Source organism: Panthera tigris, chromosome D2 (genome assembly GCF_018350195.1).
Source record: "Panthera tigris isolate Pti1 chromosome D2, P.tigris_Pti1_mat1.1, whole genome shotgun sequence".
NCBI lineage: Eukaryota > Metazoa > Chordata > Mammalia > Carnivora > Felidae > Panthera > Panthera tigris.
Window position 1 is genome coordinate 31,867,538 of NC_056670.1, and position 27,237 is coordinate 31,894,774.

The 27,237-nt window shown below is 58.1% G+C and overlaps 2 protein-coding genes across 6 annotated transcripts in view; one reads left to right on the forward strand and one right to left on the reverse strand.

The window, feature by feature from the left end:
* Window positions 1-27,237, forward strand: part of CDH23 (cadherin related 23) — a 365,372-nt gene that overhangs the window by 261,327 nt on the left and 76,808 nt on the right. The window contains 11 exon segments of the mRNA XM_042960117.1: window positions 1,658-1,877; window positions 3,361-3,513; window positions 5,529-5,642; window positions 8,525-8,673; window positions 17,311-17,371; window positions 18,300-18,448; window positions 23,287-23,350; window positions 23,353-23,421; window positions 24,965-25,353; window positions 26,495-26,596; window positions 26,894-26,896. Coding sequence (XP_042816051.1) covers window positions 1,658-1,877; window positions 3,361-3,513; window positions 5,529-5,642; window positions 8,525-8,673; window positions 17,311-17,371; window positions 18,300-18,448; window positions 23,287-23,350; window positions 23,353-23,421; window positions 24,965-25,353; window positions 26,495-26,596; window positions 26,894-26,896 — 1,473 coding nt within the window.
* CD2H10orf105 (chromosome D2 C10orf105 homolog) lies at window positions 7,652-15,707 on the reverse strand. 5 transcript variants are annotated; one of them, XM_042960121.1, is made up of 3 exons: window positions 15,500-15,707; window positions 14,857-14,934; window positions 7,652-12,167 (listed from the first exon to the last, which is right to left on the reverse strand). In XM_042960121.1, the coding sequence occupies exon 3, from the start codon at window positions 12,160-12,162 to the stop codon at window positions 11,794-11,796; it is 369 nt and encodes a 122-aa protein (XP_042816055.1). In that variant the 5' UTR covers window positions 12,163-12,167; window positions 14,857-14,934; window positions 15,500-15,707; the 3' UTR covers window positions 7,652-11,793. The 5 variants fall into 5 exon arrangements, with proteins under 5 accessions (XP_042816055.1, XP_042816057.1, XP_042816056.1 ...); XM_042960123.1 differs by lacking the exon at window positions 14,857-14,934; XM_042960122.1 differs by lacking the exon at window positions 15,500-15,707 and having other exon boundaries at window positions 14,885-15,488.

The window sequence follows — 27,237 nt, forward strand, 5'->3', positions numbered from 1 at the left end:
GGGGAAGGCCCTCATGGTGAAGAACATAGGCTTTGGAGTACAACCAACATGAGAATAGACCCCAACTCCTCCGCGGGTGTGCTGTGTGGCATGGAACAAACAACCTCACTGGGCCTCCGTTTTCCCACCTGTGCAATGGGGATCATAATAGCACCTGCCTGGCTGTGCTACAGGGCTTCAGGCAGACACACATGGAAAGCAACCTGCACTTGGGCTGCGGGAGACCCACGGTAGCTGACGGGCTCATCATGATGGGTCCTGTGGGGGGTTTATGCCTGAGACCCAGCGGGGTCCAGTGGCAGAGGCTTAGCCTGACCCCACTCGAAGAACGCAGGATTGTTTGTCGGGATATGCCACAGCGCGTAACTCTGGTGATGCCTTGCAGGCCTGCTGTGCCTCAGTTTCTTTATCTGCGGAAGGGGATTAATAGCCTTCTCTGGGGATCCCCGGGAGCAAGCTCTCCAGCAGGACATTCTCCCAAACGCCCAGCAGGGGGTGCTGTGATCCAGGGAGAGCAGCCAGTCCCTGAGGAGGAGGAGCCCCCAGACAGGAGGCGGGAGGAGGGCCAAACGAGGCCCGTTTCTCCTCCGGGGGCTCACAGCAAAGAGAGCACAGCTTCTGAGTTCGCAGAGGAGCTGACTCAGGCATGAAAGGACGGTTGAAGGAGCTCGAGTGTTTAGCTTGGGAACTGTATCCTCAGATACAGAAAGGTTTCTGACTGGAGCTATGCGCTCCCCAGCCTCCTCTACAACCTGGACCGAAAGTGATATCTGCTGGCTGGGTGGAGAACTTTCTCCAGGAATTAGAGCTCTATGCAGATAAGTCAGAAGTAGTGAGCCCCCCCCATCCTGGGAAGCATTCAAGTTGAGTCTGGACACCCTCTTGTCCAGCTTGTTGGATGTGAATTAGACCAGGTGACCTTGATGTCGTCTCTCCATCTTGAGGGTCTTGGCTTCGTCATCCAAAGCTTTTATTTTTAACTATCACGTTTCCTCAAAGGTCCCCGATCCTCTTCTGTAAAACTCTGAGTATATCAGGGTCTTGAGTCAGGAAAACTCTCGTCAGGGCTAGAGGTGCAAGTGGGAACGGTGTAGGGATTGGGGAGGAGGCTTGCCTACGCATGGCCCCACATGACTTTTTCCAAACAGTAAATCATCAAGGGAGTTTTAAAAACTGCCCCCTTCTGTCATCTTGATGTCGTCCAACGAAGCAGGGGGGAGAGCGCCAACGATTTTGGGTAGTCGAGGAACCCATGGTGGAAGGGCTCCTGGAGGCGTAACTGTTGCTTCCAGCCGGCAGTCCGGAAGCCTGCTGTGACACAATGGCGCCCGGAGGCCCCGAGCCATCCAGGGCCCATCTGGGGGGCTTGCAAGGAGGGAGAGCAGGGTTTTGAAGAGGATGGCTGTGGTGACCCGGACTCTTACTCTAAAAAGTGCCTTCCCCACCCCACCCCTGGCCCCGCTCAGTGTGCCTGGATGCCTTTAGTTGAGCCACGCTGCCCTCTTAGCATCTGGGAAGGCGCGCTGGGAGCAGTGGCGTGGCCCGAGGCTCTGGGGGAGGCAGGTGTGTCTGCACGGGTCGGCGGGAAGGAGGGGGCACTTCTCAGGAGGGACGTCCTCGTGTCCCCACCCCTCACGCGGCCCCCGCTTCCCCGCAGGTGGTGGCCATCGACCTGGACGAGGGCCTGAACGGGCTGGTGTCCTACCGCATACAGGTGGGCATGCCCCGCATGGACTTCCTCATCAACAGCAGCAGCGGCGTGGTGGTCACCACTGCTGAGCTGGACCGCGAGCGCATTGCCGAGTACCAGCTGCGCGTCGTGGCCAGCGACGCAGGCACACCCACCAAGAGCTCCACCGGCACGCTTACCGTCCGAGGTGAGGGCGGGGCTGCCTCCTACTGTGTGTCGAGCACGTTGGACCCTGGGGCAGTGCCAGGCAGGGTGGGGAGCCCGCGAACACCACTGCTGTCCCCGTCCGTGCGGACACAGGATGCCTTGCTAGTGGGTGCCCTCCTCGACCGTGCCACTCAACACAGAGTCTTCCCCATCGCCACCAAGTCAAACGCTCCAGCGGGGTCTTCTCTCTCCCCACCCCGGGGCCACTGTACCCCCAGGGGTCTGGACCCACTGCCAGGGTCCCCTACCCCTCCCAGCCTCTTGGAACCCAGCAAAGAGCAGAGAGGCGCTGCACAGGGTTGGGGCCCTCGGGGTCAGCAGCAGGGAGGGGAATCTGCAGAGCCCTGCACCCCCTGTCTGGGCAGGGCCAAGGCCAGTTAGCATTTCTCCTCCATTCTGATCATATCTTTAATTCTTGGGGCAAAACAGGAACATCGACACGCGCTGTGGCCAAAGGGCCCGAAGTAACCATGGGAAACTAAGTACAGAGCGTGACGGGCAAGATGTGGCCTGTTTTCTTGCACAGGCCTGCTCCCAGCCGGGCTCCTGCCTGCCTCCGGGGCATTGGTGCAGGCGGGGGCTGAGTCCGTACAAACACCCGCCTTGGTCCCAACCCGAGACGTGACTACGCAGTCTCTCATCTGCTGGTCCCACGCTTGCCCGGTGGGTTCCCAGTGCCAGTTTGGGGACCCACTTCTGTGCCAGCGATTGACAGGGAGGGTGCACTCAGTTCTCTCAGGGTTGGCCCCAGAGGACTTTTCTCTAGGGCTCAGCAGAAGCCGTGTCCTCGACCCGGCCCATCGTTTCTCCTGGTGCCGTGACAAAGAGTGAGCCAAAGCAGGGGGATGGGATTGTTTCACAGGGAAGCTCATCCCAAGCCCCATCAGCTGAGAAAACAAATCTTTCGGGGAAATTAGACTTCTCTGGGAGGGGGCATCCTCAAAGCCAGCTGTTTTCCTGGGACCCCGTTGCAAACTAGGGGCAGGCGTCCCCAAGACCCCCACCCTGCCCCTCTCTTGCTCTCTGACTTCAGACAAGTGACTCCGCTGCTCTGAGCTCTTGTCCCCTCCTCTATCTGGCGTGTCTAATAATGGCTGCCTCACACGGGTGTTTCGAGGGGGCTCATGGGGTGCTGTACGGGAAGCACTTAGCACAGGCCTGGCACGTGGCAAGAGCTGAGATGTCGCCGTCCTCGCCACCATCATAACTGTTGTGGTTGTAAGGCACAGACTAGAGAGAGGCCCTGCGGTTTTCTCTCCTGCCTTGGGCAACAGCAGCGGCAACAAACCGCCAGGGAAACAGGACCGTGGGAGGCTGAGGAGCTCTGGTCAGCTTGGCCCTGACCCTAGCAGGCACGAGGGGCCTTGGCCCGTGACCGAGAGGTGTAGACCCCCGCTGCCTTTGGAGCTGGGTTATCTGGAGCAGAAGCCAGGCCTAGCCCTGGGTGCTGACTCTGTCCACAGTGCTGGACGTGAACGACGAGACGCCCACCTTCTTCCCGGCGATGTACAACGTCTCTGTGTCCGAAGATGTGCCACGGGAGTTCCGGGTGGCCTGGCTGAACTGCACTGACAATGACGTGGGCCTCAATGCCGAGCTCAGCTATTTCATCACAGGTGCAACCAGCCTGGGTGGGGCCGGAGAGGGGGAAAGGGGCCCGAGTCAGCCATCAGCCATCAGGCTTTAGCCCCTGCATGAGCCCCCTTGGGATTTTTCCCAAGGGCTTTGTAGCTGGGTCCCTCCTGTCTGGCTCTCTGGGGGCCTCCTGGACCTATTGGGAGATTGGGAACTTACAGAGGTTCAGCCTGGAGGGAGGTAGAGCCCGTGACTCCTGGGGAAGAGCCCTGCCCCCACTCCACCCCCATGTCAAGGTGATGAAGCGGACACTGGGAGACTGTGGCCTTGTCCTTCCCCGGGCACCCTTCATTCATGAGAATTCCTGTCTGTTTAGAGACAAATGGTTTAGATCTTTCTAAATAAAATGGTTGCAGCTCAAAAAGACCAAGCAGAAAGCTGTGGAGAAATAGTATGAGGCCTTGCCCTGGCTCAACAGGAGAAAGGGAGTCATGATCCATTAGTGATGTCTGCCATGACAGTAGACTTGGGAGGTGGTGATGAACATGCCATGTATTAGTCATGCCTGGATTAGAACAGTTGCCCAGCATTCTTCAGTCCCTGATACAGCCAAGACGTGCTGGGATGGCACGGGGCTGTTCTTTCACATTCTTTAGCTGTCCCTTGGCCATTTTACTGGTTCAGTCCTCTCTCTGTCCATGGCCTGCCTGCAGCCACATTACTCACAAGCTCATGTGCACACGTGTGCATGCACATGCATTCAGCATGCACACCGGTCTCCCTGATGCCTCTGCCCCTAGAGCAAGGAATGCCAGGTTCACAGCCCATCCTTGCTTGCTGCAACTGAGGGGACCTCCCAGCCCTCAGCCTCTCCTTTCCAGAATTTTCCCTCCTGCCGCTCCCTGTAGGGACCTAGCACCCACAGGGCAGTTCCTCCCAGTCTAGTCCTCCAAACTGCTCCAAGAAAGTCTTAGTTATCCAGACCCCGCCCGCCCCCTGCCCCGTGGACCAGTCATCGTTCAGCACCCAGCACTACTTGTGTCTCAGTTTCCCCACCCCCTAGAACCCAGACCTTGTCCCATGTGACTGGTGCTTCAGACCATCCACAAGGATGTCTGGGGTTTTCCCCAGGGACAAACTATGTAAGGACCAGGGAGCATCTCATGGCTCCCAGGATGATTTCCCAGCACCCAAAGTGGCCAGTTCCTACTGACCTGCTGAGAGCCTTCCTGGGTTGGGTGGGATTCTCAGATTTTGATTGGCTCATTCTGCAAGTTGCCTCGCATGGTCCGGGTCCAAACCCAGTGCCATGGCGCCCTCTACTGCCCAGAACACCACATTGCCTGCCAGCTGACCGGGGAGGGGTCTTTGCACTGTTTAGATGGGGGGGCGGGGGGGGGGGGAGTCCTTTCCTGTCCACCTTGGAGAGGGGACCCTCACACTTCCTACCCCATCCACCTGCCCCTACTCTTCACTCGGTGGAGCCTTGGGGAGTCGCCATTCAGCCCAAGATTAGGGACCTGGAAAAATCTTGGCTGACCCCCAAGTCCCTGGCCACATATAAAAGCCTCGACCCAGACTAACTGCTCAGACACTTCTACCGGACAGGCGGGTGGCAGAATGGCGAAGGACACAGGCTCAGGAATCAAACTGCCAAGCTGGCATCTTACACCCAAAATAGGTGACTGTAACCCGGGACAACACACGTATCCTCGCTAATGGGCCTTCTCCCCTCTCTGAAATGGGCTTGTGACAGTACAAATGAAATGAAATAGCCAACATGAAGCCCCTGGTACACAGTAGGCGCTCAGTGGATATTCATCCCTTATGATTTCAGGCATTCAGCACCCACACCTGAGCCCACACAGGCCACACCCTCTTCAGAGCCACCCCCCCCCCCAGAACCCTGTTCTCGGGGCTGAATGGGCAGCATGGCCCTTTCCTCCCAGGCTACCCCTGGAATGTTCTGGCTCAGAAGCAGAGCTGAGGTGCCACCGCCCTTTCCCTGGCAGGAGCCCTGGTTCCTGACAGAGGCTCCATTGTCTTTGGCCCGCAGGTGGAAATGTGGATGGGAAGTTCAGCGTGGGCTACCGTGATGCCGTTGTAAGAACAGTAGTGAGCCTGGACCGGGAGACCACAGCCACATACATGCTCGTCCTGGAGGCCATCGGTACGCACCGGCCCCACCTACACACCGCCAGCACGGTTCTGGGCATGGTTCAGTGAGGTGCCCTTCGAGGGCCAGGCAGCCCTGACCCCGGGAGCCAGGCCTTGAGTCGAAGTCTGTGTCTTGACACCGATAGAGAAAGGGCAGCCAGACAGCCTATTGCTGAGCGCGGGAGGCCATGAGGCTTAGCTCACAGCGCTACAACGCAAAACATTTAGTTGCTGGGGTGGGAGCCACGGGGCAGCTAGACGGGAGACCGCTGTGTGGACAAACCGCTGCAAAACCAGGCCAAAGGAAGCCGAAAGGGGGAAGGGAGGAGCCAAGAGTATCGGGCGCACAGGGAGGTGCAAGCATGTTCAGGGGAAGGGTGTGATCAGGGAAGTCTTCTTAGAGGAAGTGTCTCTGGATCAGCGTCTTGGTTGCGAGTTTCAAATAAACTGACTTAAGCAATATGGGCTCACAAAACCAGTCCGTAGGGTGATGGAGCTTCAGGTGTGACTGGACTGGGGGCTCAGGGGATGCCACCAGGCTTCAGTCTCTCGGCATTGGCTCCCTCTGCCTCCTGTGTGTTGTCTTCATTCTCTGGCTGATGTGGTGACAAGTTGTGGCCGCAAACCTGGTCTCAATCCTTTTGGGTTCAAGTGCTGCATCGGGGAGGCAGCACTGGTCTCTTTCCTAGTCTCCCCAGCTAAAGCCCCAGATGAGCTGTGATTAGTTCCATCTGCCCCAATGCCTGTCCCTGAACCCCTCGTCGTGGCCAGAGGAGGAGAGAGGTGCTAGCGAAGCCTGAATCACATGCCCATCCCTGGTGCCCAGAACCCCGGGCCTCAGGGTCAGGAAGGCGGAATTCTCAGAGGGACCTTCAGGATACGGGCCGGCCTGTGAGAGCAGCATGGGGCAGCTGGGCAGATACCTTGAAGGCTGAGTAATCGTCACATTGCGGGCCAAGTAAAGTTTCAGTAAGTCTAGAAGCAGGGAGGGCATTTCAGGCAGAGGAACCAGCTCAGGCAGAGGCCTGGTTGTGGGAAAGAGCTGTGTGTGTGTGTGTGTGTGTGTGTGTGTGTGTGTGTGTGTGTGTAGCTGGCTTGTGGTGTGATGTATACTGGGGAGGGGGAGGCTGTAGTCAGGCAAGGCCAGCTTTTAGAGGCCTTAAGTTGGGCCAGAAATTTGGTCTTTGGTCTCCAGGTAGTAGGGAGCCCATGAGGGCTCTAGATGAGAAGAAGGATGTGATGAGACCTGTCCCCCACCCCCCTCCCCCACCACCCAGGTACGCTGCATCCTCCCAGGAGCATCCAGTTCAACATCTGCAGTAAGCTGTGGGTGAGAGGGAGTGAGCGTTCTGTGTCTCGCTCTTTCCTCTTTCCTGCCAGTAGCTCCTCCCCAGCCCGCCCACGCCCAGATGCATCTGCCCTCTGGCGGCTCTCCTCCCACCCTCTGGAGACCCCTCATTCCCCCTGCATCCAGCACCGTCTGGCAGGAGGAGAGGGCTCGGGATCAGGCCTCCGAGGGGGCCTGGCAGCTCATGCTGTGTCCAGCCAGGCCAAGTAAGCAGGAGCTCCCGTGGGAGGCTGGGCTTGGAGAGGAGCTCCAAAGAGCAAGACCAGGTTAGACACTTGTGCCCCAGCATGTGGTCAGCTGGCCTCGGGAAGAAGGACTGAGTCACCCCTGGTCCTTAGTCAATTCCAGCTGCCTGCACTCCGCCCTAGGGTGACTCTCCTCGCCTGGACGTGTAGCACGGGGCCCAAGTTCCTTCCTCCAGGGAGGGCAACGTGACAGCTGTCCATGGGGCTGAGCCCCTTCCCCAGCCCCGGGAGGGTCCTGCAGGGAACTGAGGGGGCAGAGCCCCTGGATACCTCCAGCTCAGAAATCAAGCAGGGCCTGTACCCCCGAATGCAGAGGGTCCAGAGGCCAAATCTGTCCCGTAGGCATGTGTGACCCGTCTCTTGTTTCGTACAGAAGGACAGTTAGTTGTGAACATTTAAAAATCAGGAGATTTTATTTAGAAGCTCAGATGTTCAGTTTCTCTGGAGAAATCGGAAGGTCTAGTGTCACGGGGCCCACTACGGACCGGCGTGGAGAAGAGCTGCCATCAGGGTCACCCCTCCCACCTGTGCCCCCATGGGTCTCGCCCGCCTGGCCCCGCCAGCAGTTGGCTTGTGAGCTGTTCCTGGATCTGTCTCCGCGGGCTGCTGTAACGAATTACCACAAACTGAGTAGCTTAAAAGAGTAGAGATTTATTTTCTCATGGCGCTGGAGGCCAGAAGTTCAAAATTAAGGTGTTGGCAGGCCTGCATTCCCTTCTGAAGGCTCTAGAGGGGCATCCTTCCTTGACTCTAAGCGTTTCTGGTGGCTCTAAATAATCCTTGGTTCGTGGCTGCAAAACTCCGGTCTCTGCCTCCGACCTAACCTGGCCTTCTCTTCGATTCAGGCCTCCCTCCGCCTTTTTCTTTTAAGAACCTTTGCCATTGGGCCTGTGGCCCACCCAGGCAGTCGAGGATACCTCATCTCAAGACTCTTAATTATATCTTCAAAGACACTTTTTCCTAATAAGTTGACATTCACAAGTTCCCAGGGATCTGACGCGGGTAGATCTTCCGGGGGCCACGACTGAAGCACTTCGTGCCTCCATTACCTCCTCTGTAAAATGGGAATAATAATAACAGCACCTACTTCACATGCTTCTCCTGAGGGCTGCATGAGTTAGAATAGCGCCTGGGACAAGTTAGATATTGTTAGTGTTATTCTTAATCTAAAAAAAGGGAAAAAAAAAAAAAAAAACCCACCCCTTGCGACAGCCAGAGCGGGTGGGATGAACAGGACACGTGCCCAGGGAAATCTGTCCCTCAGGCAGCCACTAACAGCCCATCTTCCTTCAACTCCCACAGACAACGGCCCTGTAGGTAAGCGGCGCACGGGGACGGCCACCGTGTTTGTCACCGTCCTGGATGTGAACGACAACCGGCCCATCTTTCTGCAGAGCAGCTATGAGGCCAGCGTCCCCGAGGACATCCCTGAGGGACACAGCATCGTGCAGGCAGGTGGCCATGGCCCCTTGGGGCTGTTGGTGGGCTGGGGGCAGGCATGGCTGCCACGTGGAGGGATGGAAACAGAAGAGGGTCCCGCTGCTGCTCCGGAAGTATCCAGTAGGCAGTGGGGAAAGAGGGAGCCAGGCACCCTCCTCCCTTCTGGGGATGGTAGGCCTTTAGTTTCTGTGGCCTGAGACAGCACCCTGGTTCCCCGCAAAACAGAAGAAAGGCCTTGCCTCCCTCCCTTCCCCCACAGCCCTCTCCTCTCCCCCCACCCCACCCAGAGGGCTTTTTGGAACAGCAAGTGGATGGAGCTGTCACATTTTCCCAGTAGGAGGTGAGGGGGAAGAGGCAGGGCCCAGCTAGGCCCAGAACAGAGCGGCTTTCACGGGGCCCTTGGCCAAAGCTCTCCTCTTAGGAAGTAAACAGGCACAAGAAGAAAGAGTTCCTTTGCCCAGGGTGCAGGACAGCTCTGAGGCTCAGAGGAGAAAGGGGAGGACCTGAAAATGAGGCTTAGGTCCCCTCCCCCACCTCCCCCTGGAGGCCTCCGTTGCTGGATGCGGTGGGAGGCCGGGGCTGAGCCAAACACAGCAAATCTGGGCCTGTCCGCCAGGGCAGACTCCCAGGATCCAGGATCAGAAGGGGCTGGACGTGGATCCACCTCCCTGCATCGGGGTGGGAGGAAGGCAGGAAATGGGCTGGGAGCAGGGTGCTGACTCCTAGAGGAACGGAGAGTCCAGGAAGCCACAGGGATTTGCAAGAGTCTGGGGGTGGTTCCAGAAGGAGGAACAGGGAGGTTTTCTTCCTCCGGCCTCAGCTTCTCCTCTAGCCTAATACCTGCCACCCCACTCACTGACAGTCTCCCAGGACCAAACTGAGGACATGCCTAGAGGTGCGGCCAGAGCTTTGTGGGCCCCCCACCCCCCGCCCTCCCTTTCCATCCCCAGCTATTCCTTCTTCTCAGGCCTCAGGGCAGCCTTACCCCCTAGTCTCCAGGAAGAGAACACCTAGGACCGAGCAGGATGCTGGCCTGGGCATGACACCGGTGACTGTAGGCCGAGTGCATCCTGGGATGTCTCAGGGAGGCCCTGGGAAGGGAGCCAGGAAGAAGTTCACAAGCTGGAAGGGAGAGGGTAACAAACCCCTGTGGGAGGAGGCCTGGCCCACTTTCTAAACCTGAAGAATGGGTTTCTATTTACACAACACTGCAAAGCCTGAAATTCTAGAGCCCGTGAGTAATACAGGGCAGCCCTGATTCTCCCCGTTTCTCAGGGAGAAATTCGGGCCTTAGCGACTTCTCCAAGGCCTTGGAAGTTTCTGGCCAAGTTGGCCTCACTCTCTGGTGTCAAACTGACCTGGAAGGAAGGTACAGAGGGCCTCACCAACATGCTGGAGAGAAAGCTTCGGTCTCGGGGAGAAGATGGCTTCCCCCCACCTCCCCAGGGCTCCTTAAACTTTGGGGGGTTGGGATACACCCAGACGGGGCCATCCTTCACCTGGGAAACAGAGGTGTCCTACTTCTGTGCCTGGAGTCAGTGAAGCAACGTGAAGGTTTGGACATGGTCTTGCTCTCTGCAAGCTTCCGGGCTTGTAGGGAGGACACAGAGATGTGGATCGCCCCCAATGCCAGGAAGAAGTGATCCTTTCTCTGAGAGATGTGAGGAGCAGGAGTGGTTCTAGGCAGAAAGTGGCTTTCCGCTGGAGAGCAAAGAGGGCTTCCCGGAGGGGGTGCCTTGGGAAGCGTAAGCCACGGCCTGGGGACAGGTGGTTCAGTTTGTCTGGAGTCTCGGGTCGAGGTGAGGCTAGAAAGGTAGTTTGAAGCCAGCTCCCGGGGGACGCCGATCACCACACTAAGGAGCCGTGGCTTTATCTAGCCAGCGGTTGGAAACCAGTGATGGTGTTGGGCTGGGGGGTGGCAAAGCTGGAGCTCACTTCCTGAGAAGACCTGGCTGGCTGCATTGGGAGTCACTGCAAGGTGGGTCCCGGCAGCCCTGTAGCAGGACACAGGTGACAGGAACTAGGCAGCTCAGACCCCCTCCGTCCACTCTCCAGATTTGGGACCCCGAGTGCACAGCCGCACCCTGTGGGGAGAGTTGGGGGTTTGGAATTCCAAGAAGCCCACGCTAGGGTAGGATTGCTTTGACAGGTAGCCAGTCAATGGCACAATTGCCAAAAACTCAGATAGCATCCCTAGTGTGGTCCAGACCTGAGGTCCCACAGTTGTCCCGGAGAGGTCTGGACCCTCCTACCCAAAAAGGAGGAGGCCTCCTGCCCTGGCTGAGGCAGGAACACTATGATGTGTCCTCGGAGCCCAGGTGGCATCACCTCTGGCTTCTGGCAATGCCTCCTACCGCTTTGACACATCACAGCTCCTTGGCCTCACAAGGAGCTCTTTAACCCATTTTCAGCCCCTTCCTGGTCCATTGTGACATGGGCGCCTTGAAGGGGGGCCACCAAGATGGCTGCCAGGAGGGTGACTGGCTAGGCAGGGTTGAGAGCCTCCTGCTCGCCCTCCTCCCAGCAGGCACACGGGCATCTGACCCACAGGGGTGCTGGCTGCTCCCAGGGATTATTAGGTGAATGCTGGTAGGTCCCAAGATTTCAAGGCGAGAAGTCCCTGGCTTGCCTCTTGCCTCTGGCACTGAGTTGGCACAGAGGGCAAGACAGTTCCTTGCCCCCCGTGTGGACGGAGTATTTCGTTTGGCTGGAGGGAACCTTTGGCCATTCGGCAACTCAAACTGGAATCCATGCTGGACTGTGGCACCTGGAAGGTGGGCAGGACTTCTGTTGGGAAGCAGGGGCACTGCTTCCTGGAGGTGGTTGGTGCCTGGTTGCCAGAGAAGAGTGCTGGGGGTCCCGGGTTGTACCCTCTGGAGCCGGGGCCGAGGGTCAGATGGCTGCAGGTACCCCGCTGTTGGCCCAGCAGTCTTTCAGCAGGCAGCAGCTGCAGAGTCGGCAGAGAGGAAGGCTTTCCTCCAGGGGCTGTCTCTGGGAAAGGCCACAGGCCTGGGCGCACAGGGGACCACTGTGGCTGAGCGTGTGGCCCAGGTCCTTCTGCAGTCCCTGGTTCCAGGCTGTGTCCACGGCAGGAGGACCTCTGGTGGGTCCTGGGTGGTGGGGACGCCCCATCACATCTTGGTAGATTCCGTGCAGTCACAGTCGAGGTTGTCCTCGCAGCCCGGCAGGGGGCGTCTGGGAGCAGGCCTGCCTCTGCGGAAGCTGTGCAGGGAGCGGCGCAGAGAGCCCAGGCGCTTCCAGAGCCTGAGCTGGGGCTCGCTGGGGCTCCCGGGGTGGTGGGGCATGCACTCCCGAGCCCTGCGGCTCGGGTCCAGAGCGGCCGGTTTGCAGAGGGTCATGAAGAGCAGACAGCTGGCCAGCAGAAGGAAGATGCAGGCCAGGGCGAGTAGCGCCGGGAGGGGGTCAGCTGCTTCTGTGGGGCTGCCGGGAGTGACAGGGGTGGTGAGGAAGGCGAGGGGGCTGGGACCCCGTGTGCTCATGGCTCCTGCAACAGGAAGGGGAACGTTGATGGGGGCTGGGTGCTGCTAAACTAGCCGCAGACAGCATCACAACCATTGTACAGGTGAGAACAGTGAGGACCAGAGAGGTGACAAGTCTCAGGTCACACAGCAGAAAGTGCTAGAGCTGGGCCTGAACCCAGGTCCCCTTTCTGCTCTACCCCCTGCCCACTTGCTACAGAGGAGGCAGCAGGGTGATGCCTTCTGGCGTTTTTAAATCAATCCTCATGAATTACACTAGTCTTCTGCCTGAAAACCTGGGATATAAGACCAACTCCGTCAATAGCTTGCTCTGCGACCAGGAACAAGTTATCAGTTACAGGATGCTGCAGCTGGCAAGGGCCCTAGAAATTATCTAATGTTGGGGCTGCAACCTGGGGGCCTGCAGGTACATTCATTGGGTCCTTATCGTGTTTTTGTAAATGTCAATTAATCACGAGTATTTTTAAAGTCACAAACCCAAAACGAAGGGATTTCGCATGGCTGTCTGAATGTCCGGCTGCTCTTGAAATTTCAGAATTGCAACACTGGCAGCCAGTTCCCGCCTGGCACTCAGTTGCTGAGGCTGAGCAGCCTTTGTCCCCTTTAGAGAGGTCTCTGGCCCCCAGGTCACCACACTCCCCCACAGGCCCGCTACACACTTTATTTCACCTGCCTCGCCCGCCCCATGGGCATTCCTGCTGGTGCTTCCCAGTGTGACCCAACCTGCTCCCATGACGAGAAAGAAACTGAGGCCCCAGCAAGGGAAGGCCAAGCCCATGCTGTGAGCCAGTGGCCAAGCGAAGACCAGAACTAGGTTCCCTAACTCCTGGCCCTGTGGCTCCCAATCCTCCAAGATCACTGAGCAGCTCTGAGAACAGGTGAGAACCCACAAAGAGCTACACAGTTGACTCCCCCTCCAGACCCCAGGTACCTGTTATCACTCACGGCCATCCCGCTAAAGGGAGCTCAGCAAACAATCTTTGTAGATGCAAAATCAGGCTGAGCTTCTGGTTGGATAGGTCTGGGGTTGTAAATAAAAATCCTTAGAGCGCATGGCTAGTAGATAACTTGTGACAGAGGACCCTCAAGCAGGTGGCGGTGCCTCGGCCAGGCTGATAGAACGCAGGCCCGGCTCTTTCCGGTTTCCCAAGAGAAGCCAGAAATCTGGATTTTTCAGGCAAACGTTCCTGACGTTTAAATGTTGGCAAGTAATTCAAATTTGGTTAAACCAGGAGAGGGGCGCAGGAAGGGGGATATGGTGCCAAAGTTAAACAAACTCGACTCCAAAAAAATGTGCGATGAATTTTCAAATATCTAAAACACTACAACAGGCCAAACAAAACACGCAAGCGGGCCACCGCCAGCTCGCAGGCCAGCACTGATGATCTTTGATTTCTACAAACGCAGGACAGGAAGTCCAAAAGAGGGCCAAAAAAAAAAAAAAAAAAAAAATCCTTTATTTCTCTTTGACCTTAGATACTTTCGTGCGACGGGGACAGCAGGTTTCCCCCTTTCTCCCGGCTTGCAGCTTAGAGTAAACTTACGGTTGAGTTTCTAGCGTGACGCTCTGCAGAGTTGTGCCAAGGCTCTGTATGTGGGTTGCCCAGAGCCCGTGTCAGCAGGCAGTGGGGAGTGGAGAGGGCCCCCCGCCCCACCCTCTGGAGCCCCTGTCCCTACCCCGGGCACTCACCAATGGCGGCAGGACCTAACTCCCAGCTCCCAGCGCCCAGCCTCCTTCCTGCTCGCAGCCTCACCCTGCGCCCGGCCAACTGAGGGCACACAGCACAGCCCGCCTCCCACCCATTCCCTGCTACCACTCCTTCCCACATTTCCAGACAGAACACGACCCCTCCCGGCTCCCAGCTGGAAATTTTGATGCCCGTCTAGCTGCCCAGGGCCCCTGCCTTTCAGGCATCGGGCCTAGAGAGCACTCCAGCTGGGCGGCCATATGTGGTTGGCCGTCCCTTGAATATGAGCATGGAAAAGGGATGGGGTGTGCCCACCACAGGGAGAAAACTGAGAAAACGTGCCCCCTCTCCTTCCCTGGGCAATCTGAAGCGGGAGAAGTCTCAATCCTGCTAGTCCTGATAGTATTTCAAGGCTGTCACATGAGTCTGGGGACCCTATCAGACCAGCAAAGCTGGCCCAGACTCCAGTCCTTGGGGGAAGCACTTTAATAAAAAGGACGTGAGGCTATAATTAGCATCTTAGTAGTTTTCTTGGAAGCGAGAGATTCTAAAGGGCTTGAAGACATCAAGCCACCCTCCCTGGAACACACAGCAAAACCAGCTACCAGATCCTTTTACAATCCCTCTGATCCACCAAGGGTCAGCTGGTTGCAGGGAAAAGAGGCCTCCACCAGACCGAGGCTAGGAATGATCTCGAGAGCAGGTGAAGCTTCTCCCTGCCCGCAAGCCCAAGGCACACTGGCAGGCCCCTGCTTTAGACATATCTCTGCAAGCTCAGTCAAGAACGTTCTTTTTTCCCTCAGAGGTCCCTAGAACAGCACCTGCTGGAACAGAAGAACTAACCTCAGGGTACATCTTGCTGTGTGGCCTTGGGCCAGCCACCGTCCTTCGCTGGGCATTGTTTCCACTCTGCAGAAAGCAGAAGGACTCCCCAGGTCTGCACGCACCCTCACACCCTCCCCCAGAGTCCCCCAGCAAGGGTCTGGCCCCACTTTCCTCACCACACCTTCTCCTGCAGCTCCCCGAACTCTGACCTCAGAGCCAGCGCTCAGCAGTCCCAGGCTGGGTAGAAAGGTCTTCTTAGCTGTGCAAGAGAGGCCCAAGGAGCACCGGGTGCCACCCGTGACCCCAACCTGCCCCGGCCTCTGCCGTGCCCTGTGCCCCTCAGTCAGTCAGGCTGGGCAGAGCGAGCTGTCTTCACTCACTCTCCAGCTAGCCCCGGCTTTGTCTGGAAGAGTTTGGGCCCTGCCTTGGGGGAGGGGACAGCCAAGAAGGGTAGGGATGGCAACTGGTCTGGGCAGAGGGAGAGGGGAGCCAGGCAGAGGAGCCCAGTTGCTCCCCAAGCCTTCCCAGGGCCTCACTTCAGCTGGTCTCCTTGGAGCCCTCTCAGCGGGCAGGGTGGAGGCCTGGGGGAGTCACGGGGAGGGTTTCACTGCCCCGGCAGCAGCCCTCACCTTCCCCCATCGGGTGTTTGAATGGTATGGTCGGCAGCCAGAGGGTTGCTATTCAGTGCCTGCCAGCCTCCAGGTTACCCGGGAGAGGGGAGAGAGGAGAGGGGCTACAGCCCAGCAGCAGGGTGATAGGCCCTGGCAGCTCCCGGGCCCCTCCTCCCCTCCTGCACCCCTGCGCCCCTCACCTCCCAGGCTTACCACTCAGCTTCCCAGAAAAGCACCTGCCCTTTGAAGGTGTCTCGCTGCAGAAGGGAGGGGTGAGCGATGTTTTCAAAGGTCAAAGAGATCTTAGGGCAGAAAGCACAGGGTTGAGGGCCAGCTGTGGCTATGTTCCTTATAGTTTGGGTGGGCCCTTGGAGACCCTCCAGGTGGTGTTTCTTCAGCTCTCCCACACCACACACACACACACCCCTCCCCAACCTTCTTTCTTCCCGGAAGCCAGAGCCTCCCCAGCAGCCAGCTGCCTGCGAAGGAGCCTAAGTCGTAAGCAGCTTCCCCATCGAGGACCCCCCTCCCCCGCCCAAGCTCCCAGAAATACAGCACAGAGGTCATGGTGCCTGGGCCATTGTTCCAGAGACTGAGGATATAGCAGTGGACAAAGTCCCTTCTCTCCGTGGGAATATAGATAGTAAACAAGGTTATAGTACATCAGAAGCTGATGGGGGTGGGGACAGCCTGGGTATTGGAGTGGTGGGGAGCGGGGGGGGAGGGGCGCTGCAGTTCCACGTACAGCTGTCAGGGAACAGATGACATTTGAGCAGAGACCTGAAGGCGATGAGGGCGCGAGCATAACACAAACGCGGAGGGAGAGCTGGCCGGTGGAGGAAACAACATGCGCTTGGCATTCAAGAACCAGCAGGGAGATCCGTGTGGCTGGGGCAGAGCTGGTGAGGAGGCAGTCGTGGAAAATGAGCTCAGATACTCCCACTTCTCACCAGTAGGAAGGTGGACTCGCTCTTTCTCTGGGCCCAAGGTCCAAAACCTCAGCGAAGGAGCAGACTGACCCAGTTTTGATGAGGTGCCCCCCTCGCAGACCAGCCACCGCTGGCCATGGTCAGTAAGGACCCGGCAGCCTCAGTGCTGCGGTGAGAGGTGGAGAGAAGAGGGCAGATCCAGAAGCGAGAGGTCCAGGGCATCACAAGGCAATTCGCCACAACTCGAAACGACACGCCAAGGCCCCGAGTCCGCCTGGCCGTGCCGTAGGGCCTCTTCCTGCATCACCTTGCGGGGGAGCGACCTCTGCTCGCTTCAGGCGCGTGGCAGTAGAGTAGGTGTTCGGTTCTTGGTTCGACAGGACCCGCCTTGGGGCTGGCGGTGACTCTGCCAGCAGCCTCGAGGCTGGACTCCTTGTGAAAACAGACAGACCCTGGGTGGGGTCTCTGAGTGAGAACAGCACACCCCAGGTCCCACCAGGGACAGCCCACAAGCCCCGGTGACCTGAAATAGACCGGAGTGAACGCATGGGTGGTTGAGTACAGAGCCACCTGGCGGGAGGTGGGATTTCTGGGGTTCCACCAAGTGGCTCTTTCGGTACCCGGTGCCCAGCCGGGACTCAGCGTGGCCAGAATGGCTTCCGCCCGGGGAAAACTGGGGGTGAGGTGCGGCCACACGTCCAGCCCTACCCCAGATGAGGCTCCTGGGGTCTCAGAAGGAGGAAGGAGGAAAGCAGGCTCCCATGGGCTGACCTAGTCAAGCCTGGATCTAGAGAGCTCCAGTGTGCCACCCTCCACCCTGTCCCCCACCCTCCCCAAGACCCTGGTGGAGGATCAAGGAGCAGAGCTGACAGGTCCCCTGCCAGGACAGGGCAGCATAGAGCCCTCAACAGGCATCCTTGTGGGGGTCGAGACGGGCATGTCCCTCGCCTCTGACGCTCCCCTGGCTTCTGTGGGCAACCACAGGTTGTCCAGGATGGGCTGGGGACAGCGTGGAAGGCGGGAGAGGGGCTTCACCAGCGCCTCCTCTCCCCGTGGGGTGGCGTTCAGGGGGTGACATGTCTCATTCTCCCTCAGCTCAAAGCCACAGATGCAGATGAGGGCGAGTTTGGGCGCGTGTGGTACCGCATCCTTCATGGTGAGTGGGTTGCCCTCCTGCGCTGAGGAGGGCAGAGCTTCTCCAGGCTGCCGGGAGTCTGGGAAGGGAGGCCAAGGAAACCTTAGGCGCCATACAAGCCACACACGCGGGCGGCGGGCAGAGGGGGGAAACGGACATTCTCTGATCGTTCACACCAAGTTGGGTATCTTTGAAGTGAGTGTGCTGTGCTTGATTGCTGTCCTCCTGGAGTGCCTCGAGTGGGAAATCACCCTGACAGAGGGAGCATGGGGGAGGGCGGCCCCCGGCAGTGAGCCCCCCAGACATTGTCACCGGCCCAACATCACTCAGACACTGGGACGGTGCCCTCGGCGAGCTGGCCGGGAGTCTCGTTGGGCCAGCCAGCATCACGTGACCATCCCTGACCCGATTACTATTGGCCAGAGATTGAAATACGCCGATCTGCCCGCTCTTGGAATCGGGGGTAAAACCACCCCTGCGCAAAGCACGTGGACTGATGGTGGAGGAGGGTGGACCCCCCAGCGGAAAATCGGCGTGCTCTTACCCTAGGACGGTGGAAAGTCCTGGACCAGCCCAAAGATATACACAAAATCCTCACTTCAACAGCCCACAGAGAACTTGCCTTTGTGTCTCTTCTTGTACTGTCCCAGATCCTTCTGAAATTTTGAATCCCCTGAAATGTCGTATAGGGGTCTCAGGGGACCCCCAGCCTTCCCATAAGGAGGGTACAAGGTAGGCTCCCGTCCCCTCCCTCAAATCCTGCCAGGTCAGGGCAGCATGAGGCAGAGGCCTTCTTGCCATAGTGGGCTTTGTCCAGGCTGCCGAGACCTCTGTGCGGGGTCAGCATTCTAGGGGTCCGGGCCCCACATTTTCCCCATCGCCATGCTATGAACATCCCATGTCCTGCTCCAGGCCAGAGCCCATGCATCTCCTCTGTCCCTCGGCACAGGTAACCATGGCAACAACTTCCGGATCCACGTCGGCAACGGACTCCTGATGCGAGGGCCCCGGCCCCTGGACCGAGAACGGAACTCATCCCACGTGCTGATAGTGGAGGCTTACAACCATGACCTGGGCCCCATGCGGAGCTCCGTCAGGGTAAGGGGGTGGGGGGGGAGGGGGAGGGAGGGGCTGGCACGTAGCCAGTCAGCAGGCCGTGAAGCCCTGCCTCCCCTTCAGCAGTGGCCTCAGAGCTGGGCCAAGACCACAGCTGGACCAGAGATGGCCACCAGCTAAGGCCCGGTGGGGGCCGGGAGCCACGGGTTTTAGTTACTGAGTGACCGGGGGCTAGGTGTGTGGTCGAGGAGGCCAGAGCCCAGCCTGGGATCTTGGAAGCATCCTTTTGTTCTGAGCCTCGGTTTCTCCAGATGTGGAAGGGGGTCAGCGATATCGATGTCAGTCCTAAGAGACGGGAGGGGTGTCCTTACCCTGCTAACCCCCACAGCCACGCCACTCGCTGGGATGAGCCAGGGAAATCTCACAGTTACGATCTTGGAAATAGAGACGTTGCCAACTTCAGTCTGCACGAGGAAACTGAGGCACAGAGGTGTCGCTAGTGCTGGACCAGGACTCGAGCCAGGACTCCTGAGTCCAGGCTCCGCACACTTCCCATTGAAAGTGTCCCCCCAAATATTCCAGTTACCGCTCCCGGCTGCCACAACAAACGTATTCTTTTCTGCCCACCCTCACTCACCTCGAGCCTCCGCCCTATGAGGCTGAAATCAGATTAACCTTGATCTTCCCGAATGGTCAAAAAGAAACAGACGGGTACCCCTAGTGGCTGGGCCGGTTTATGCACTATTCTGCCCCGTGGCAGAGGGATGGCTGAGGTAAACGACACGACCTCTCGAGGCCACCCCACCCTACCCCCACTGCACACTCAGCAGCTCACAGCCCCTTCCCCAGCACCAGGTGGAAAGTGAGTCAGACCCCAAAGGTGAAGAGTAGGAGGAAGGTGGGAAAAGCCGGGGTGGGGAGCAGGCAGGGACTTTTACCCAGGACTGAGTATGAGCTTCTTATCAGCCACATCTCCACCCCGCTATTTCCCCGGGCTGGAAACAATGAACAGAAGCCTGGGTCACCATCACGCGGGAGGTGCTAGAGAGTAGGTGACTCGGCCTTGGCCCATCTGCTGATGCCCCCGCAGCTTTGCCCCAGGAGGAGATGGAAAAAGAAACCTGGGTCCTTACAGCTGCCCCTCTGAGTGAGGGTCTGTCCAGGCATGGACGGCTCAGGGAGTCACATCCCTTGGGCTTTCACACCTTGGGGCTGCTTGGAATGATTCCAGTGCCCTGGTGACTGCCGGTCGCACCACATGCCCCGGGGCATTCCCCCACGATCACGTTCACCTGCACGACTGCGAATCGCTCGCGTCACGGCTTGCTATTTGTAGAGCCGACTTCAGGCCGCAGAGTGACTGATGTCAGGGTAGCTCGGGTTGGCTCCCTGGACTTTTGGCTTCCTGATCACGGCCCCCCTTGTGGCCCCTCACTCCCCACCCTCCCGGGAGCAGGTGGGCACTCTCTCCAGGGCCTGCCCCTGTTGGCCTCGGCATTGTGACTGCAAACCTCCTTTAGCCACCAACCTTGGTAAACAAAATGGTGTGCAGTGCCCCAGGGCATGTAGATCGAAGCCAGGCTGTGACGGTCAGCGCAGGGATGGGACACTGAGAAGCACACCTGCTTGGCCACGCTCCTTTCTGTCCTCTCCCCATGGGCCATGAGGAAGAGCAAACCCTCACGTGAACTCTAAGTGCTTTCTGTCCTTGAACTCTTTCCTCTTTTTTTTTTTTTAAATGTTTTTTATTTTTTTTAGGAGGAGGGTGGGGAGGAGCAGAGAGAGAGAGAGAATCCCAAGCAGGCTCTGCCCTGTCAGCACAGAGCCCGACACAGGACTCGATCTCATGAACTTGAGATCATGACCTGAGCCAAAATCAAGAGTAGGACGTTCAATGGACTGAGCCACCCAGGCGCCCCTGTCATTGAACTCTTTTGACCCTCCTAACAGCCCTACGAGGGAGGCATTGTCGTTATACCCATTGTACAGAGGAGTAGACTGAGGCAAAGAGGGGTTGGCCAACATGCTTAGGGTCCCATAGCAGTAAGGGTAGAGCTGGGCTTCACGCCCCGGCCGTCCAGGCAGGTCTGTGCTCTCAGGCACTACACCGTGCTGCCCTATGTACAGGCCCTTCGGAGCACAGAGACCGCTGCCCAAAACCCGAGTCATTTTAAGGTGGGAATTTAGGAGCTGGCACCCAGGGCGGGGGCTTGAAAGCCCTTGTCAGACACAGCCGCCACACCTCTGGGCCCCAGGAAACCTGGGAGCTTCCCTGAAGACAGTGTGGGCACTCCAGCTTTGCCCCAGATTCACTTGCCCAGCAGCAGTGGAGACGGCTCCTAGGTCCCACCTCTATTCTCCAGTTCCCGCTTCAGAGACCAGGGCCCGGGAGCACAGAAAGTCCTCCTAGAGACCGGGGACCTCACACTGCGATTGCGCACTGCGATTTTGCACACGCCTGTGCACACATCTCCTACCCTGTCCCTGTTGGAGGGCACAGCACTGGGCAGACAGTGGGGCTGGTTCTCCAGGGAGCCTGGTGGTTCGGTAGCTGAGCCCTCCCGCTCACAAGAGCTTGGCAGACCTGGGCGTTTCCTGTACATCTGTGTCTCTCAGGTTTGTAAACCACACCGTTTTGCCTCCTGTCTCTGCTGCTAAAAACAAGGCTGAAACCAACAAAAGGCTAGAGGTATGGAGACAGCCTCATAGAAGAACGGGCCACACCCAGGCTCCATGCCACCTCCGTCCTCTTTATCGTACTGGCAGACTGGCCCTGGTTTTGTCCCCACGACCCTTGGAGGAAAGGCCATTTGGACCAGCAGACTCGGGAAGGGGAAGGCTGACGGTTTTGAAAGATGGATGGTTAGTTTCTGTTTACAGAAAGAGAGTTCCCGAAATTCGTCCATGCAAATTCCCCCCACACCCACCCCACCCAGCATCTTCCCAGCCAAGTTCTTGGTGAAGCCAAACTTAGAAGGTTCCAGTTCGTAAGCAGCTGCACTCCGGGGCGGGCACTTTAGTTTGCATAGTGGGTTCTGGGTGTCTGGACATGAAAATGTGATGACACAGCAGGGCTCAGGAACCCCAAGAGCAGGGAAGTAGAGAAACCTTTGCCCGCATGTGCCTCTCTGCCCCCCCTACGTCTGCTACCAGCCTCCCCCAGCCCCCAAGTCCTCTACTAGTCAGGCCACCGTTTGTGCTTGTGCTAACAGAAGCCCCTTCACTTTCTTCAGCAACTTTCCAGCTAAGCCCAGAAGAAAAGCCAGAGTAGGGGTGCCTGGGTGGCTCACTCAGTTAAGCATCCAACTCTTGGCCTCGGCCCGGGTCGTGATCTCACGGTTCATGGCATGAAGCCCCGCGCTGGGCTCTGCACTGACAGTGTAGAGCCTATTTGAGATTCTCTCTCTCTCCCTCTCCCCTGCTCCTGCTCTCTCATGCTGGCGTTCCCTCTCCCCCCCTCCCTCCCCCCCCCCTCCTCCCCCCCCCCCCCCCTCTCCCTCTCTCCCTCTCTCTCTCTCAAAATAAATTTAATAATAACAGTTAAAGAACCCAGGGCTGATCCCAAAGGCAGCGATGAACCAGAAACCCAATGTTAGTGCTCTCACATTGCCTGGGCCACGGTCCCCCCCATCTTGGAGGAGAGGCAAAGGCCCTGGGCCTCCCTGTGGCTCCTTAAGCACCAGCGCTCTGTGACACGCGCCCCTTCCCTACCACACTGCTCCTTCTGGACACAGACCTGGTCCTGCCCATCCTGGGCCAGACCCTCCCCGTGCCCCTGTGTGTAGGTGAGGGGCAGGGTCAGGTGGTGTGGCAAAAGGAAGAGCCATGACCCTGATCTCTAGCCACAGACTCTCTCTCCACTAACAGCTCTTAAACTGTTTTCCTTCTGTTCCGCAAAGACACATGTTCTTTAAAGAGCGATCAGAAAGTACACCTGAGCAGTGATGAAAATTATGCCTAATTCTGCAATTCGGATATAGGCACTTTCTTGGCCAGGATCCTCAGAAGCAAATCCTGAGACAAGAGTTGCTATGAAGGTGATAAGGAGAAAGGATCCCCAGGAGAATTTGCCAAAAGGGGCATGGGACCAGGAAGGAAGGGCCGCCCTGTGGGAACTTTGGCTCAGTCCCACAGAGAGCTCTGGAGAGAGTCACTCCAAGGACCCAATCAGGGCTGAGGAAGCCAGAGTGTTTATACTCCATGCCCATCAGCCACTGGCTAAGGACCGCCCCGGGGGCGGGGGGGGGGGGCACGGGGCGGACAGAATTCCCAGGCACTTCTGGCTCTCTGGGTGTTGGTGTTCAGCAGCCTGGGTGGGCTGGGGTTAGTCCCCCAAAGAGAGCCACAGTTCCTGGCCGCAGACAGCAAGAGCATTCAGAGAAGGTGCCTGAGCATCCACAGGGGTCTGAGCACCAGCGTCCTCTGCTGCAATCATAATTAACATCTTTACGTCTATTCTCCCAGATATATTCTGATGTTTGAATGGGGTCACTTTCAACTTTTTAAGTACTTTTGCAAGGCCTGGCTGGTTTTGTCTTCATAACAACCCTAGAAATGGCTCAGAGCATGAATCACGACGCCGATACGTTACTGTGTCATAGCTGAGAAACTTGACGGCCACAAAGAGTCACGGGTTCCCACAGGGTTAGTGGCGGAACCAAGAGAACGATAAAATGATGTTTGAGCACCTGCCCCATGCCCGGCACCGTGCAAGGTCGGGGGACATGGTGACCAACCAGATAGCCCCAGGCCTTCCATAGAGAGCTCACCGCTGGCCCGGGAGAGCAGCGGCCACACATGCAGGCCCAGGTGGGCCCAGCCCTGGACTTCTCGGGTCTCCACCCAACCTTGACCTTCCACCCCCGGTCTGGCTCCTACAGGTGATAGTGTACGTGGAGGATGTCAATGACGAGGCCCCCGTGTTCACACAGCAGCAGTACAGCCGCCTGGGCTTCGAGAGACCGCGGGTATCGGCACATCGGTCATCGTCGTCCGAGCCACAGATCGAGACACTGGTGAGGCCGGCTCCCTAGAGTGACCCCCCCCGCCCAGCTCATCCCTCCTGCTCCTGTGGAGCCTGTCTTCCTTGGGATGGCTCAGGCTCCCCCATCCAGCAGCTCCCAAGCTGGGGAGGGGCTTCGGGGACAGTCCTGGTAGCATCCCCACCAGATGCACAGGCCTAGAAGGACTGAAGTCAGGGAGTTGTCCCAGTCTCCAGATGGAGAGAGGGTAGGTCCCAAGCTTGGAAAGTCTAGGTTTCTCATTGGGGGACCCGCAGCTCCTGGCTAGCCTTTGGCCGGGGGCCGGGCAGTGCTGGGGGAGGTAAAGGACTTGTCACACAGCTGGCTGAAGCCTGCTGCTCCAGCCAGAAGCGGCTCCGTGTCCTACAGGCCTAGCTCAGGGCCTGACACACACTTGCTCCACAAAGGGCAGGGTTCTGCAATCCTCTGGAGGCAGTCGAGACCTCGCCAAGGACCCTGAGCGCCAGAGAGGGCCCCAGGTGCCAGTGCCCGACAAAGGAGAATGAGGCCAGGTCACTGTGGCCCTCTTCATGGGGCCCAGCTATGTGGGCCTCTACCCCCAGCCAGGGAGGCAGCCAGAGTGGGACTCTTTCCTAGGGGTCCACTGCCCCCCTGGAGAGGCTCCCTGAGCTGCTCCCAGCTTCCCAGCCCCCCAGCGTCGCCTCATGTCAGCCCCTCTCCGCACCCTCAGCCCCGCTGGGGCACAGGATGGGGTGGCGGGAGCAATAGGCCCGAAAACTCTCAGGTCGGTTGCCATTCCTTATATGGCACTTTCGTACGAGTCAGATCCCACACGTCACCGTTGCCCACTGCTTCGTGGCCTTTTCTGGGTCAGGAATCCTTTTGAGAAATTAGTGAGAGCTGTGCATCCCTCCCTAGAAAAATCCCAGAAAGATGTATATCCATCCCGAGCTTTGCAAATGCTTTCCAGGAAGTCTGAGATTTCCTGAGTGGTTTTATGGCCATTCCCTTCAATGCCTGTGGCCTTCAGCTGAGGAATCCCAACTCGAACTCCTGTTGAAGAGCGCGCTGAGGCCGAGGGTTTGAGGTGGAGGAGTGAGGAGGAGAGGGGGAGGGGGGTATCCCTGTTACTAGAACCCTTTGGCTGGAGGGGCCACATGGAGTGTCGGCCACTTCTGAGGATGCTGCCCCTGTCTGACACTTTGTAGATGAAAGTTCCCCCTACAAGAGATCCCTAATGTCCAAATACCCAAGGGAGATACCTGAACTTGAATTTGGAGGCTCCAGAAGCAGAACCAAATCCCACCAGTGCCTCTCTCATGCCAAAGCCAAGCCCGAGAGGGGTTGTGTGTGCTGGGCCTTGCTGTCCACACAGACCTTGACCCCGTCCTCTGCCGCTGCTCCTGGGACAACCCAGCCCACAGGGGTGGGGACAGTGCACACCGGGCAGGCCGGCCAAGGACCCTCACCCTGTGTCCCTCAGGGTCAGCAGCAGGTGTGCTGGCGGCACCTTGGGAAGCCCCAGGGCAGCCCCACACCGGTCTGGGACAGCACAACCTCTTGGGTGTTCCCACAGGGGACGGTGGCCTGGTGAATTACCGCATTCTGTCCGGCGCGGAGGGGAAGTTTGAGATTGACGAGAGCACGGGGCTTATCATCACCGTGGATTACCTGGACTATGAGACCAAAACCAGCTACCTGATGAACGTGTCTGCCACCGACCAGGCACCCCCCTTCAACCAGGGCTTCTGCAGCGTCTACGTCACTCTGCTCAACGAGCTGGACGAGGCTGTGCAGTTCTCCAATGCCTCCTACGAGGCTGCCATCTTGGAGAACCTGGCCCTGGGCACCGAGATTGTGCGGGTCCAGGCCTACTCCATTGACAACCTCAATCAGATCACCTACCGCTTCGACGCCTATACGAGCACTCAGGCCAAAGCCCTCTTCAAGATAGATTCTGTCACGGTGAGGGAGACTGGGAGCAGACACAGCAAGGGCTCTAAGGGGCAGGAAGCTCAATCCTTTTACAGCTAACCAACATTTATTGAGCTCCTTCAATATGCATGGCACTCTCCTCTTCGTCATAAAGTGTCTTTGAGATAAATATCCCTAGGAAACATTCCTCTCCATATTCAGGGGTAAGGTAAAGTTTATACGTAGGCAACCCGGTAACCTTCTTGTTACCAGACAACGACAGCTAGGTAAGTCATCACATTTCTCTTTTTACCTTGGCTGTTAGGAAGCTCAGATATAAAGTGCTTCATCACAGTAGCTAGTCTTAGCTCGGTAGCAGCCAGTCTCTCATCTACCATCCGGATCTTACTCTTCCATCTTTGCTTTAACGTGTCTTCTCTCGGCCTCCCTTCTTTGAAAATAGGCAAGCGTAGGGGCGCCGGGGTGGCCCAGTCGGTTGAGCGACCGACTTCGGCTCAGGTCATGATCTCGTAGTCTGTGAGTTCGAGCCCCGTGTCGGGCTCTGTGCTGACGGCTTGGAGCCTGGAGCCTGCTTCGGATTCTGTGTCTCCCCCTCTCTCTGCCCCTCCCCTGCTCATGCTCTCTCTCTCTCTCTCTCTCTCTCTCTCTCTCTCTCTCTCTCTCTCAATAATAAATAAACATTAAAAAAAATTTTTAAAAATAGGCAAGTGCACAGTGTACAGGCCTTGTCCTAGGGAATACTGGGTTCACAAAGATGAACAAGCGTTCCCAGCCTTCAAAGAGTCCTGAGACTGGGAGGAGAAGCAGGCGTAGTCAAGGGTGCACATCAGGGCACCACAAGGGAAGATGTAAAAAGAACTACGACGCAGGTGTGATGTTGCTGCCTGAGGCCCGAGCCAGAGGGATCTTACCTGGCTGGGGAAGCCGGCAGCCTACATGAAAGGGTGGCATCTGAGTGAGATCTGAGAAAGAAGTAGGGTTTGGGCCGACAGAGCTTCACCGGGAGGTTCTGCCGGGCAGAGGGAGCGACAAGGAAGTGGGGAAGTAGGCAGAAGGTTTGGGAGCAGCGAGGACTCTGGTTTGACCGGAGCGCGGGGCTGCTTGGGGGCGGGGTGGCCTCCGCCTGGTGGGTAGGACGTTGTCACTCGCCCGTCTGGCCCCCTCCCCACAGGGTGTGATCACAGTCAAGGGCCTGGTGGACCGGGAAAAAGGCGACTTCTACACCCTGACGGTGGCGGCAGATGACGGCGGCCCCAAGGCGGACTCCACCGTGGTGAGTGGGTCCCCGGGTGAGAGCCCCACAGGTATAGCTCACTGCCCCAAGACACCCCAAAGCCTGCGTCTTCACCAGCCACCCCACGCACGGGCCGGGCCACAAATGGGTGAGGCTTTTGACCGCTGTGGCCAGTCGTGCCACACCTCCCCGGGCGGCCCAGAGACCACAGACAGAGAGCCGGAGGGAGGGGTGAGGTGCGGGGGGCGTTGGCGGGTGCTGGGAGTGCTGCAGACTGCTAACTGTTCGCACCCTTGCCTCTTTTCTCCCGTGGCTTCCCGCCGGCCCTGCCTACAGAAGGTGAGTGGCCTGTGGACCGGGGCTCCCCCCTGTGTGTTGGCTGTGGCCGTTGCCGGTTCGGTCCCCATGTAGCCCTGCACCTTCCTGCCTCCGCTGGAGACAGGCACAGGGACAGGCCTGCAGCAGGTTCCTGCCCAGCCCCCTCGGGCCCAGCCCCTCTCGGGCACATTCCCCATCTCCAGCTCTGCCCTTCCTGCCAGCCCACGGGGCCCGGGCGGGGACCCTAGCGCGCCATAGGTGGAACACACGATGGAAGGAACGCTGAGGCTCCGCCCCAGCTCTGCTCCTCACTGGCTGGGTGACACGGGCAAGTCGCTCTGCTTCTCTGTGCTTCCCCTCCT

Bases quoted from the DNA above. Each gene is read 5' to 3' on its own strand.
- CD2H10orf105 (XM_042960123.1), bottom strand. From the start codon at position 12,162: ATGAGCACACGGGGTCCCAGCCCCCTCGCCTTCCTCACCACCCCTGTC.